Here is a 15,063-nt window from a genome sequence, read left to right as displayed (position 1 = left end):
GAGGTGGACACAGCAGGGAAACACAGGCTCTGAGCTGGAATAGATGAATATATTCATGAGTGAAGGAGGAAGTTCTCAGACAGAACCGGGCAAAACTGGGGCAAGCAGCTGCATAAGGTAGTCGGCAATGACCATGAACATTCAGGTGGAGCCTGGTGACAGCTGTCCAGCATGCTAGAGAGGGGGTTTTACTTTGGTTAGACTGGAATAATCAAGACCCATTAAAGACAGGGACAAGGCAAGGATCCCTGTTACCGTTGCTACTATTTTTTGTTCCAGAGACCTAGCTATGCTGTAAGAACAAAGAAAGAATTGAAGGGTACACATAGGAGAAAGGGGGAATAGCTAGCTGTGTTTATTATCAGTTTTGCATGTTTAGAAAATCTTAGAAAAGCAGATGAAAAACTATTAGAAATAATTTTAGTTCATCAAGAATTCACAGAAGGGGTGCTGGGATGGCTCAGTCAGTCAAGCATCCCGCTCTTGGTTTTGGCTCAGGTCATGGTCTCATGGCTCATGAGATCAAACCCTGTGCTGGGATTCTCTCTCTCTCTCTACTCTCCCTTGCTCATGCTCTCCCTCTCTCAAAATGAATAAACATTTTTTAAAAAATTAACAAAAAGTCAACAGCTTCCTTATTAATTAGCAATCACCAATTAGAAAATGGAATGGAATAAGAACAGAACACATTCACAGTAGCCCAACAAAAACTGTAAAATACCTTGAATAACCGAATAGGAAATGTGCAACTCTGATCTGATCTATAAAATTTTACAGAAAGACCTGAAAGACTCAAATAAATAGGGATATGCGTTATGTTCCTGGATGGGAAGCTTCAATAACATAGAAGCATGAACTCTCTCCATATCAATTTATACATCCAAGACTTAAGATTCCATAATAATTTTTATAAAGATGATTCTGAAGTTTATTCTAGAAGAGAAGTCAGAAAAAAACAGCTAAGAAAACATTGCAAGAATAATAATGCCCTATTAGATATTAAAGCCTAGCACGAAGTTGTTCTTCAGGTTTGTAGGAGCAGATAACTGGTGAAAGAGAATAAAAAGGCTAGCAGCAGATCAAAGTCTGGAGAGCCATGTAGTTTACTATAAAGATGACGATTCAAGTCAGAAGGATGAATTATTCAATAATGGTCAGGGGAAAACTAAACAGGCCTGTAGAAGAAAAAAATAGTTCCATCTCTATCTCACACCATACTCTAGAATAAATTCCAAATAGATTACTATCTAAACATAAAACAATATTTAGTAGAAGAATATATGGGGAGATATTTTAATAATTTGTAGTGAGGCAGACCTTCCTATGTAAAACACAAAACCTAGAAGTCATAACACAAAAGATGAACAGATCTGATACTTAAAATTTTTGAATTTATGCATGGCAAAAGATACCATAAACACATTTACAAATCAAGAGGCAATATGGGAGAAGATATTTGTCACATCTGTCACAATGGTTTCATATTCATTATATATCAGTATTTGTACAAATGAGTAGGAATAAGATCAAGAACCAATAGAAAAACAAGACTGTGAATAAGCAATTAATTAAGGATGAAATATAAATGGCCATTAAGCTTATAAAAAGACACTCTACTTCATAGGGAAATATCAAGGAAAGAATATTCATCTTTAACCTCTCAGATGAGCAGAAATTAAAAATATTAATTATATCAGAGTGGCTTATGTCAGGGAAAGAGCATATACAAGCCCTTCTATAGAGTAGAGGGTGGCAGGAAAGGGCTTGATGTCTCTTTCACTAAACAATGTTCAGAGTATTTTCCATGCACTCGGCTCCAAATCAGCCTGAAATAGTCTCTCCATCATCTTTAGTGTTGAAGACTTTCAAGGCCAATTCAAATGGCGTCTTCTCCAGAAGTACCGTGCCCTCTCTTCTGCTGGGCATCATGCTTCCATGACAGCACACCGTAATATGTATTAACACCTCTCTTGTATCTCTTTTTATGACTAGTCTGATTAGAAATTGAAAGCTCTTCAAGTCTTTTATCTTTTTCTTCCCTGGGTCTTTGGCACTTGGCACAGTCTCTTGCACGGGGTAGAAGCTTATAAAACATTACTCACTAGCTCACCACCATACTTGGGAGTCCTGCAATAAATGGGCAAAATCCCTGTCCTTGTTGAGGGGCTCATGGGCAAGCCAGGGAGATCAACTTATAGATGGGCAGTTGCAATTCAAAGATCCCACCAAGAGATGAGACTGGTATAAGACACAGGATATTCTGGATACTAGGTGAACAACGGCACGGGAGAGAATAAATCGGCCTCCATGGTTCTCTGTGAGGTTTCACCAACTGTTATAGTTTGGCCATATTGAACTTTTAGTTCCAAACCCACTCTCTCCCCTCCCCATGCTGTTTCCTGTTGCTGGCTCTCGTTCATGCTGTTTTCACTGCTTAGGTTGCTCTGGATTCTTCTTCATTTGGCTGACTCAGTTCACATTATCGTTTCCACTAGGAAACCCTCCCTACCCACTTCCCTTCTCTCCTGATTCCAAGTTAAGTCTTTCTTCAGTGCTTCCTCTGGACCACACATGGCTTCATTTTAGGACTTCCCCTGTCATAATCAAATTGTCTGCTATGTGTGTGTCTCCGACAAGACTTAACCTTTGCAGGGGAGGAATCATGTCCTAGTTGTTTTTAATCACCTTCCCTCCACTTTATCACAGAGTCTGGTACATTGCAGCTGCTTGATAAATGTTTGTTGAAAACCAAACAGAAAGAGGGGCGCCCGGGTGGCTTAGTCGGTTAAGCGTCCGACTTTCGCTCAGGTCATGGTCTCGCGGTTCGTGGGTTCGAGCCCCGCGTCGGGCTCTGTGCTGACTGCCAGCTCAGAGCCTGGAGCCTGTTTCAGAGTCTGTGTCTCCCTCTCTCTCTGACCCTCCCCTGTTCACGCTGTCTCTCTCTATCCTAGAAATAAAATAAAAATATTAATAAAAAAAAAAAAAAAAAGAAAACCAAACAGAAAGAAAGCAAAATAGCATGATCTACTAAAGGAATGGCAAGTAGCTCTCCTCATTAATTCCACAAATACTTTATTTCCTACCATGTGCCAGCCACTGCTAGGAGCTGGGGAGAGAGGGGAGCAAGAGAAGCTCTAGCCCTGTTCCCAACGAACCTACAGCTTGCGTTCACATGGCTGGCATACAGAGTGTGAATGGTGGGGAGCGGGGATGCACTGGGCCGGGCCGCCTGGGGCCAGGTCCTGAAGGGCCTTGTGTGCCAGGCTCAGAAACCAAATTATAGGACTGGGAAGTGGGGGGGTGAGGTGGGGAGGGAGGCTGCTGGGACAGAAAAAGTCAATGGGATAGGTCCATGTGCTAAGTGCTCTGCCTTTCTAGTGCTTTTCTCCAGACTCTGAGCACCATTTCTCTCTTCTACACAGTGACTCCGGCCACACTCACCCATGGGCACGATGATCCCAATGACGGCAGCAGTCACTGTCGAGCCCATCTTTCCACCTTCATTCCCATCTGCAAAACACAAATGTGCAGAGCGCTGCTCCGTCACCGTGAGCGCAAGTCCTCGCTGGCCTCAAGCCATAAGAACTACCCAACTGCTTCCTGCCCTCGGTCCAAAGTGATGATCCTGGCTAACGCCTAACAATGAGGTCTTTCCAGAGCCTATCAAAACTCCCCTGAGGTGAGCAGGACAGAGGTTATCTCACTCTCACACATGGGGACACCCAGTCTTACTGGGGTTCTGGGGACTCACAGAAAAGCTACAGAGCTGGGACCCAAACCCAGGACTTGTGCCCCAAGTCCCTTACCCTTCCCACAGCATCACAGTGGTAGGAAGCTGGGCAGGGTGGGGTTGGGGTGGGGGTGGGGTGGGGTGGGGTGCTGGGCAGAGTGAGCACTTAGGTCTCCATGTTGCTAACCGACTAGGGCAACTGCCTTTGCCAGCCAGTATCTATTACTTGGTCTCTGTTGTTTCGGTGGTCTTTCTGTCCATCTGCATCACCAGCCTATTTTCAATAAGTAATTAAAATGGGGTGCAACAGAACATAGTGGAATCACCAGCACAGGCTCCTGGGTTTGGACGGGTCACCTACTTGTGTGGGCAAGTTACCTACCTCCTACGGACGCTGCAAAGATCAAGGGAGAGAATTTCTTACTTAGCACAGTGTCTGGCACAGCCTTGCCTGGTTCAAAGCGGGTGGGGAGTGGGGTAGGGGTTGTTTTGAGGCCTAATAAAGTATATAAAGGCATGTTCTAAACTGAAAAGGGCTTGGAAAATGTACTGTATTTTTAAAGTATGCTGTGCCATCTTTTCTACTCTTTAAACTGTCTTCATGGGAACACCTCTGTAGCACTTTTTAATTTATGAAGCTGTTGTTTCGGATCCACTGATGGCCCTCTGAAGTGTGAAGAGGGACTTCACCAGCCAGATTCATTCCAAGAGGGCAGACGATGCCCTGGCAATGGCCCGGATGCCGCCATCGCAGCGTGCCTGTTTCTCCAAGTGACTCTAAGGGAGCCTAAGTGTCACGGGGAGAAAAAGAAGGGTAGCACTGCTACCCCCTTGCTGCATATGAGGAAGTGCTGGACCGCAGCAGTCAAGCCCAGAGCGGCAGGGAGCCAGTGGGGAGGCTTCCTGCTCCGAGGCTGTGCCCTGGGTGACAAGAACTGAAGTTCACACGGGTGCCACCTGCCTCTCCAAACTTCAAGGTGAGTGCTCTGCTCTGGAAACCCAGCCTCTGCCAGCAAGTTGGGTCCAATGAGGGAGGTGCTGCCAAGCTGCCTGGCGTCTGGGCCACGTACGGGATAAAAATGTAAAAGACGGTTTATCTTCACAAATGAACTCTCCCTGGCAGGTGACTCAATTAAACAGGTATTTGCTGGCTAATGAGACAGAACATTTCTAGCAGTGACATTTACTGCTCCCAATGATTTAATAAGTGCTAAGCTTAATTATTTTCATGCCAGGGTTTGGAAGGAGGCATAAGCAGACCATAGTTATGGATATTAGCATCTGGGGAACCTGCCACAGGGGCTAAGAACCGAGACCAGAGCTTCTGAGGTTTCTAAATCTGGGGGACATGCCCTCATACACGTCAGTAACACATAAAACACACACCCAGGGAGAGAAGAGGCTGTGTACACGAGTACTTCTGTTTACACCGCCTCCTTTGTCTGTCCTGGCGATCTTGTGAAGCATGTAGGGGAAGGGTAATTATTATTCCCGCTTTGTAGGTGACGAAACTGAGGCTCAGAGGTAGGAAGTGGCTTTCTGCAAGACCCTCTACGAGTCAGTGGCACGTAAGACTTTTAAATAGTAGGTGGGCACCTCCACCTGTTTCCTGAGAGAGGTCCAATACTCTGGCATGATCTCTTCTTCCCACACAACCCTCTCCCCCCTCCCCCCCCATGTCATGAAAGAACACAGAACTCGTTTACTTACAGTGCTGGGAGTGGTTGCTGGTCGCAGGGCTTGGGGTAGACGGGCTGGTGCTGGGAGCCCTGGGGGCACTAACTGAGCTGGGGACCACAGCTGCCAGGCCTGGTGTCTCTGTGCTGTGGTTCTGGTAGGTGAGGCTGTGGATGGTGGTCCCAGGGGCTCTTGCGGGGCCGGCTAGAGTCTTCGTTGTGGTAGGAGCTAACGTCGTCGTTGAGGTAGATTGAGGGGCTGGGGGCGAAATACCGCAGAGGTCACTTGGACAGAGAGTTTCATTGCTTTATGCCTAACTTTTCGCCTCTATGAATTATACTTATGAACTCATCCTCATGGCTCAGCTCAAAGGCCACTTCTGGGAAGCCTTTCCTAAATCTGAATAGGCTATGACCTTTTCTTTAGCCGAATCCCAAACACCTTGTGTTTATACTGCACACTGACTTGATTAGGACAAGTCATTAAAGCAAGACCATAGAATTAGGTGTTGGCAAGTCCACTGTAAAAGACTGGGAGTAAGGGAAATCATACAAATCTAGAAAGATTTCACATGCATATTATTACACTGCTAGGTTGAAATTCTCACTCCCCTTTAAACAGCCGAATGTGGAAATCCCAAATGATGCAGAAGATTTACGTTCAAACAAAAGGCCTTGGCTCTGTATCAACACTGGACGATGAATATAAACTTGTATGGCCAAAGTACTGACTATCAGTCCCAACCATAACACAAAAGGGCTTCTCTTTGTGTTAAGTTCTAGGTGAGGAAGAGGCAAGTTCATAGTCACCTGCATATAAACAGTAACTGAAGCCATAGGGATCAAGGGCTCTTAATCTCAGGTCTTCAAGGGGTTCCAGAAACCCCCTGAAACCGAATTTAAAATGTTGTATGTATACGTGCACTTTTCCTGGGAGTAAGAGGAGGAAGCCTTGGAAGGACCTGGGGAAACCAGCACTCAAGGACGGTAAGGAAGAGGAGCCTGCAAAGGCAATAAGCAGCCAGAGAAGACAGGAAAACCAGGAGCTTATGTCATCCTGGAAGCCCATGGAAAGTTCCAGCAGGAGGCGGTCTCACACTGCCAGGGACCAGCCCTCCTGGTAGGTCTGCTTACCTCGGTAGCACCTCTTCATGTCCGGGCCCAGCCACATTGTGTCAGGACAGGCACATGTGTACTTGGGAGAGGGGCTGGAGATCTGGGGAGCAGGAAGGCACAGGTACTCACAGCCTCCATTGGGCTGGGCACTCAGCTCGCAGGCATCGGCAGCTAATAGCACAGAGACAGAGACAGACAGAGTTGGAGCTTTCCCTGCTTTTATTGGGCACCTTCCAGCACTGTGTCTGGTGTTTTACCCCCACACTTTCACTCAATCCTGATGACGACTCAGAGAGGTGGGTGTATGTCCCAGACTGACAGATAAAAGATACCAAGTTTCAAAGAGAACAAGCTCGTCAAAGTTATAACTCTAGGGATTTCAGAGATAGGATTTAAACTGAGGTCTGTCAGGGCGCCTGGGTGGCTCAGTCGGTCAAGCGTCCAACTTCAGTTCAGGTCATCATCATCATGCGGTTTGTGGGTTTGAACCCCGCGTCAGGCTCTGTGCTGACAGCTCAGAGCCTGGAGCCTGCTTCAAGTTCTGTGTCTCCCTCTCTCTCCCTGCCCCTTACTTGCTCATGCCCTCTCTCTTTAAGAAATGAATAAACATTAAAAAAAAAAAAAAACAAAAAAAAAAACTGAAGTCTGTTTAATTCCAAAGCCTGTGTTTCCCCCCTCTGCCATATGCCATGTCTATTTCTTTTTAAATGTTTGTTTATTTTTGAGAGAGAGAGTGCACACAAGTAGGGGAGGGGCAGAGAATGAGGGAGACACAGAATCCAAAGCAGGCTCCAGGCTCCGAGCTGTCAGCACAGAGCCGGATGCGGGGCTCAAACTCACAAACCATGAGATCATGACCTGAGCCGAAGTCAGATGCTTAACACGACTGAACCACCCGTGTGCCCCTATGTCTATTTCTTATTTGAATTTCTGGATCCAGAATCAGGCACCAAGCTTATCTCCTTTCCCCGCTGTGCTTTCCCACTATCACCCTGGCAACCACAACTCGGTTACAGTTAGACTTAGTACTATATCCTAGTGATAGAGGATGGGACAACCTAGTAGCAGGATTCCTGGCTTCTATTCCCAACCAACAAGCTGGACCGCTATGGCCCTAGGATACCTTAGCTTACACTACTGCAAAATGGGTACACGTAATAAATGAGAGGCAATGTGTTCCTTCATGGTAGAAGGAGCTCTTGGAATCAGACCTGAGTCTGGGTTTCAGTTGTGCCACCTGCTAACATTATTTTACCTCTCTGAGTCACAGTTTCCTCTGTTGTTAAATGAGAAAAGTAATACCCACTCTTTGCAGGCAAAAATAGGGCTTTATATATTTTTTTATACCTAGCCTTATTTCACCAAGAGCTGAAGGAAATGAGATAAAATATGTGACAGTGAAGCACTCTACCAATGAGAGGGACTGTTGCTATGCCTTCTGGGGGTACTAAGACATTACATTACATGAAGGTGAACGCAGCCTGCCTAGTGGAGGGAGAGGACACGGGCAGGGGACCTGCGACCAGGGAAGGCTCACCTCTTGGCTGCTTCAGCTCATGAAAGATGACAATGTCATGTGGGTTATTGAGGTTCTCAGCTAGGATGGAGATTTCCAGGCCATTGAGCCGGTTTGCACTGAAAATGGCCTCATTCTCCAGGTCTGTCCAGAACACCTTGTCCTGTGGGGTACAGATGCAGAGGATGGGGGGCTAGAGCCTAAGCCCATGACCTCAGTCTGAGGGCTTGGCCCCAAACCATAGTCACAACAACTGCCCTGACACCTCCCCCTGAGCTCTCCTGCCCACAGAGTCACAGGAAGACTCTCAGCCTCTAATCTGTGGCATATACTCTGGGCCCCCTCTGTCACAGCAGGTTATTTGTTGCTTCTGTGCCTTGGCCTGAAGACTGCTCATTAATGCTGAGCTAGGCCTCCTTCCCAGAGTCCAGCGGAATCCCAAGGTTGGGTCTTTATAGCTGTTACCATTCCTGGGGCCTGGGACCAAGGTTGGAGGGGATGTATGAACTACGGAGGACTATTCCCTGCCATCCTATAGTGTCTGGGTCCACACACGTACTCATCCAATGTTTAGTCCATGTAAGCCTACAGGCTCATCTGTAGGCAAATCCACAGTTGCAGGTACAACCATGCAGCCTCATGCACAGATCTGGACACACACCCATATGTTCATCTACACACACAAAGGCACACTTGTACCTATATAAACACTTAACTAAGCACTGGTATACATAGTTACGTATTCACAAGCACAAGCACATAGAGAAATGCACAATTTTAAATGGATGCATATATATGCCTTACAAGTACATGCCACATATATACACAAGCACATACACATGTCTGAACACACCTGTCTTTTGAAGCAGGGGCTGGACTTGGAGGTGGGGCTTTGCCCACAATTTCAGAGCAGTGCTGAGTGATGTCACTCCAAGCAGAAATTGCCAACACCCACCATAGACCACTGTCCCCTTGCTTTCCCTCCCCTTGGTGGCAGAGTTAGTTTAGGGGAAGAGATAGACGTGCGAGAGCTTGGTTGGTTCCGACTTCCTCATTCCCCAGGGAAAAAAGTTGTTGGGGTCGGAACACACAGGTACAGGGGGGTCTTGACTCTTCCCCTTCTGGGGAGCTTGGTGAGGACTCAGATGGTGTCTGACTCACTTCTATGACCCCAGGGGCCAGCAAGGGTCAGTGAAAGTGTGCTGAATTGAATAGCATCTCTCTGGCTATTTCCAACAGTAGATTTTAAGAAAATGTATATTCCTTCTTCCCTCTCTCCCTTTATTGGGTACTTCTGTATATGGGGGTTGCAGGGCCAGGTGCTGAGGGTTAGCAACTCACATGGGCTAGCAACTCACTCATGAGAAGGGCTCTGAAAGGGGTCTTGTGAAGGGAGCACAGGACAAGAGGCTGCGAGGCCTTTGTCTGCAGGCAGCTCACACACTGTGTACATGCAAGTCATCTAGCTTCCCTGTCCCTTTGTCTCCATTTAGATAAGTCTCAGGGAGCTAATCTATTTGAGTAAGACTTTTCTAGGCTTCAGTTTCCTGATAGGGCCCTGTCTCCTCTCACGGGGCTCACCTCAAACACAGCTATCCCAAAAGGGTGGCTCAGGAAGTCAGGGGAGGAGATCAGCATCTTTCTGTTGCCTCCGCTGAGGTCAATGCTGGAGAGCTGGTGCAGCTTGGAGTCTACCCAGTACAAGCGCTGGTTCAGCAAATCTTGGGGAGGAGAAAAGGAAAGAGGATCAGGTCTTGAGTTTGGGACCCCAACCAGGATCTCTGCTTGTCTGTCCCCTCTTCCCTACCCATATTTCTGGGCCCGGCCTCAGACGGAGGCCAGCCTGGGACGGACTGTCAGGAAATACAGGCACTGGCACTATCGGCGTGGTAAAGAAACAAGACCCCTGGACAGTCCCCCAGTCCAGGGAAGGCAGGGCTCACCCAGGGTGATTCCATTGGGCCATTCAATGTTGTCTGATACCAGCGCTTGCCGGTCCGCACCATTGAGCCCAGACTTCTCAATCTTGGCCTGGTACCCCCAGTCAGACCAATACATGAACCTGAAAGAGAGAAGAACTCAGTTGTGCTTGTTGTCAGGGTTCAAAGTTAGGGCTGCCTGTGTCATGGCACTCAATGATCCACTGAATGTTGAAGATGATGCTTGGTGGGAACTGGGAAGGACTGTGAAATCCACTGGAACCATCGAATCTAAGAGTTAGCAGGTGTGCTAGCTTCCCCTCATCTGAGAGCCTGGGGAAGCCCGTATTCCCCGAGAGCTCATCTGGCCTCAGTTGAACCTCTGTGAGCCCCTTTCTCCCACTTCTGGTAGCTTTAACCAGAGCCTAGAGCCAAAGCAAAAAAGGCCCTTGTCAACCTTCTCTTACTTTCCTGGTGTACAGAGGAAAAAGTGGACAGCTTACCCAGGTTCACACAGCTAGAACTCTGTCCGGGATTTCTCTCTCTTCTTCCTCGAACATTTTTGGAGTACCTCCTGTGTGCCATTTATGGAGTACCTACTATGCGGCAGGCACTGAGCTGAGTGGTTTCACCTCACGTACTTACAAATGCAGTCATCACTGCCCCTCCAACCCAGTCACTACAGAGCAGGCAAATGAGCCTTCAAAAATGGAAGGAAACAAGTTGTCACTCTCCAGTTTTTAAACTTTACTGAGGCTTCTCTTATTGCTCTTAAAATAAAACCTCAAATGCTTACCACAGCTGACAGAGTTCTGCATGCTCAGGCCTCTGCCTACCTCTTTGATTGTCTCTTCTGCCACCATCCCCAGCTTTCCAAACGCCTCACCTGCCCAACGGGGCTCCTTACTTCCTATAGGGCACCAAGCCTTTGTCGGATAGGCCATCCCAGAGCCTCGGGCCTCCTCCACTCTTCCCCTGGTTACTTCTCAGTTTAAACACCTCTTCAGCACAGAACCTTTCTCTGTGAGTAGGCTCGCCCTGTTGTTATCTCTCAAACCACAGGCTCTTTCCTTCCTAGCACTCACCCAGTTTATTTATGTATACATTTGGGTAGTTGGTGTGTTTCACTGTCTATCCTCCCCCCTAGTCTGTAAGCTCCACCGAGGGCGGGCTCATCTGTCTCATGCCTCATTGTGTGCCTGGCAGGTAGCTCATGCACGATGCAGAACAAGTTATTTTAATATTTGTTGAATAAAGTAATGTTTTCATTATTAGTCCCATTTTATAGATGAGTAAATTGTGGCTCAGAGGAGCTGGCTTCCCTAGGATCACACTGTTCATAAGTAGTGGGGCCAGCTTTCACATTTAAATATAACCTCAAGTGGAGCTCGAAAGCCTGTGTGCTTAATTTTCCCAAAAACCATCTTCGCTGAAATTGCTGTCCAGCCAAGGCTGACTCTAGGCTGGGGGAGCCGAGTGGTTGCCCTGGATATTTCCTGTTAGCCACTCTAGATTCGCTCTTTACTCATCCCCGTTCTGCTCTGTACACCGAAAAACCGACCCATGTGCAAACTATGTCAATGGGCTTGGCTCCCTAGCCTTCTGGCTTCCAGCTGCATTCAGCGAAATATCTGAGCAGAAGGCGGGAGAGACTGAGGTCAGAATATTTGTTCTGGACTCCTCTCTACAAAGTTGCCTCTGGCTGGCTACTGCTCTGAAGGTGACCCTCCTCCCTTCCCAGCCTGGGTACTCCTCCCTGCTCCTGCCCCTCGGGCCTAGGGCCACACCAGCACACTGTAAGGGACACTGCATTAGACCTCACCCATTCCTCTGGAAAATAATTCCCTTGTTAAGCTCCCCTCAAATGATCTGTTTGAGTGTGCGGTGGGTTTCCTGCTGGGACCTTCACAGATCCATAATGGACCGGGGATGAGCTGGGTATAACTATGCGTGGGGGAGCACACAGGGCGCAGGGCTGAAGTGGGGGCTATGTGAGACAGCTGAGCATCTGTAGGGGTGCACCTATGCACGTTCAGTAAGCAGCAGCTGTCAAGTCACTGCCCGGGGCCTCACACATTCTCTCAGGTGGCCTCCCTGGACCCCAGCTGTCCTCACTGGAAGAAGAGGGTTTTCTTATCCCCGTTCAACAACTAAGGAAACAGTAACAGGAAGAAGCTAGTGACCCTGGTAAACTTAATATGACACAGCTGCTGAAAACCATGCACTCTAAGGACATCCCCACTGAGGAAGGCGGGGAGGTGTGGCCAGAGCAGGGCAGCCTGGGTAGTGAGGGGCCCAGAGACTGTGGGCACAGGGGTGGGCAGCCTGGAGCAGAGCAGACCCAGTGATCTTGGTCTCCTACCTTGCTGGCTGTCATGCAGGGCAGGGAGTAGACATGTTTGATGTAACTCCAGAGGCCAATGGAGAAAGTCAAAGTTAGGCAGATTTGAGAACGTGAGAAAAAAAATCCGAAATCCTCTAATGGGCAGAGCCACCTTGAAATGAAACAGCCCCAGTGGGAAATCCTGTCTCTGGGAGTGTGGGAGGGCCACCAGATGCCCACCTGTGGCCTCCAGCAGCCTGAAGAAAGACTTCCTGCCCAGGAGCTTCCACTAGGCAATCTCTAGAGCCCAACTCTGCTCTGAGATGCTCTGAGTCTATGATACGATGAGCAAGCGGTGGAGTCCAGGTGAAGCCTGGTGACCAATGCCCAAAGAACCCTTGGTCAGGGGTTAACGGTCTGAGGGCCCACATGAACTTTCTTCCCTTAGGCTGCCTGAGCGGCCCACGGCCATCCAAGGTCTTCAAGAGAGCTCTTGTGACAGACACATGAGGACTGAGTGCCACTGGTAGAGGAATGGGAAGTCTGGGGCAGGGGCGGGGACACTCACCCTCTCAGGGGGTCGACCGCGATGGCCCGGGGTTCACTGAGATCACGGCTGAAGAGAGTGCGTCGGCGGCCTCCATCAATTGTGGCCACTGAGATGGTCTTGTTGCCCGAGTCCGTCCAGTAGATGTGCTTGTGGACCCAGTCCACCGCCAGACCCTCTGGAGAGTGCAGCTGCTTGTCAATCAGGACCTCCTGCTCTGCCAGGTCGCTGGCCTTGTCCATGTAGGCGCTAGGAGCAATCAGAGCTGGCCATGGGGCAGGTGTTCCAGCCACGGGGCTCTCTGGGTGCCCTCTCCCTTTCTCAACTCCCTTAAGCCATGGCAGTGAATTTTAGAACTTGGCTACCTCCTATTCAACACATTTCCTGGGCCACCAAGGCAGGCATACAGGCTTGAGTCAGCCACAGCCTTAGGGCTGGAGGAGCTCAGGCTAGTGGGGGATGGGAATTTACAGCCAGGTAATTACAGTGCAATGTGACTACGGAAAGCAGCGGAGACTACAGCGGCAGAGAAATGGAACCTCCATTACCCTGAAGGGCTGCAGAAGGCTCTCTAGTTGAGTCCTGAAAGACTAGAGCACTAGGAGTCCTTGCACTAGAGCACAAGGAGCAGAAAGCAGAAGGAACAGCATATGCAAGTGCCCGGAGGTGTGTGTTCTGGTATTCAGTGGGGGTAGAGTGGAGTATGTGGGATACAGACTGGAAGTACATGTAGGCAGGGGCCACGACCTGACAGGCTCTGCAGGTGATGCTAAGCAGTGAGGATTTTATTCTGGAGGGAGTCATTGAAAAGGTCAGAGGACATGGCCAGACAGGCATGTTAGGTCACTGTGGCACTGATGCATGGGAAAGGGAGGGAATGAAGGCAGGGAGACTGGCTAGGAGGCCAGTACAGCCTCCAGGTGAGAGATGGAGAGTCTGCAGAAACGCTGTGGCGGTGAGAATGGAGAATAGGGGCTGAGAACACAGTAGACATTCAAGAGGCAACACTAACAGGACTTTCTGTCTCCCAAATGCTGTTCTTCCCAAGGCTCTCTTCTCCCTCATGTCCTCTCTCTAGTTGATTAGTTCCATAGTGCCCACCGCCACCCAGAACTCTGACTCACCCACTGCGACAACTCTCTTAAGCTCTGGACTATAAAGCAGGCTGGCCCCCCTCAGATGTCCCATGGACACTTTGAACTCATGTCCAAAACTGCCCGCCCCCCATTCCCCTCCCCTCAGCCAGCCTGAATGGTCAACCCCCTGACCCCATCCTCCTCCACTGCTAACATCTCAGAGAATGACACCACCACCATTCTCCTGAGCCAGAAACTGGAAACTCCCAGAATAGCCAATCTGTCATCAAATTCTGCCTCTTCCAGGCATAACTGGCTTGCCAGGCATGGCTCTAGCTGCTTCTGTGTGGGAGTGTGAACTGAATATGTGTCTGTATGTTGGGGGTGTGGTAAATCTGCCTCCTTCCATCCCTCCGTCCCTCCGTCCGTCCCTCCCTCCCTCCCTCCCTCCCTCCCTCCCTCCCTCCATCCATCCATCGTTCTTTTAACAGTCTACCCAGTGCTGCCTGGTCATTAGCAGTCCTGCCATGTGGGTCTCAGGACAAAGAAAGGACATGACATCTAAAGGGAGCCCAGGCATTCAGGGAGGCGGGCTTGTGCTATTTGAGAAAGACCTATGAGAGGACCTCTTCGTGTTGTGTGAGGACTTCTGGCTCGTAGTCCACGGACGGTGGCACCAGACTGGGGGTAGTGCCAGCCAGGAAGGGTTCCCTGACACCCCATACTGGGGAAAAGGCCCCCCTGGGCACTTCTCCCTCAGGATCACCACAATAGACGTCACTGTGTTATGAGTGTGATCCTCCAGGCAGGACCAGGTCGGAGTCACCTTTGACTGGGTCATCCAGAGTCATCCCCCGAAACTGACACACAGACACACGAGCTGCTTTTTAAAGTCCTCACCAAAGCCAGAGGTAGAACGTTTCTGCCCCTGCGGAACATTTGCCGTGTCTTGCTCTGCCCCACCAGCCCACCGGAGGTCAGTCAGGCCCGGGTCCCTGGGGCTCTCCCTACAGAGCTCTCAGCCCAGCCCAGCCCAGGGGAAGGAAAAGGCCTGGCAGCTCCACGTCCACGGTGACCCTGCGTCCATTCCCAAGTCCCCGTCTGGCCTCGGTGGCCACCATCCCTTCCCTCCTCTCAGGCCTCCACTCCTGCCCAGGCCT

The 15,063-nt window shown here is 49.2% G+C and overlaps 1 protein-coding gene across 12 annotated transcripts in view; it reads right to left on the bottom strand.

Annotated features, from left to right (window-relative positions):
* LRP8 (LDL receptor related protein 8) overlaps nt 1-15,063 on the bottom strand; it is a 75,108-nt gene that overhangs the window by 5,927 nt on the left and 54,118 nt on the right. For all 12 annotated transcript variants that reach the window (XM_039238261.1, XM_039238266.1, XM_039238297.1 and 9 more), the window contains 7 exons: nt 12,849-13,076; nt 9,982-10,100; nt 9,620-9,759; nt 8,060-8,201; nt 6,541-6,693; nt 5,441-5,665; nt 3,442-3,510 (listed from right to left, as the gene is read on the bottom strand). In XM_039238261.1, the coding sequence (XP_039094192.1) occupies nt 3,442-3,510; nt 5,441-5,665; nt 6,541-6,693; nt 8,060-8,201; nt 9,620-9,759; nt 9,982-10,100; nt 12,849-13,076 (1,076 nt within the window). The remainder of the gene's footprint in view (nt 1-3,441; nt 3,511-5,440; nt 5,666-6,540; nt 6,694-8,059; nt 8,202-9,619; nt 9,760-9,981; nt 10,101-12,848; nt 13,077-15,063) is intronic.

This window comes from Hyaena hyaena, unplaced genomic scaffold (assembly GCF_003009895.1).
Source record: "Hyaena hyaena isolate Hyena2069 unplaced genomic scaffold, ASM300989v1 scaffold_5, whole genome shotgun sequence".
Classification (NCBI taxonomy): domain Eukaryota; kingdom Metazoa; phylum Chordata; class Mammalia; order Carnivora; family Hyaenidae; genus Hyaena; species Hyaena hyaena.
The sequence above is the reverse complement of the archived record's forward strand: the minus strand, read 5'-3'. Positions and strand labels throughout refer to the sequence as shown.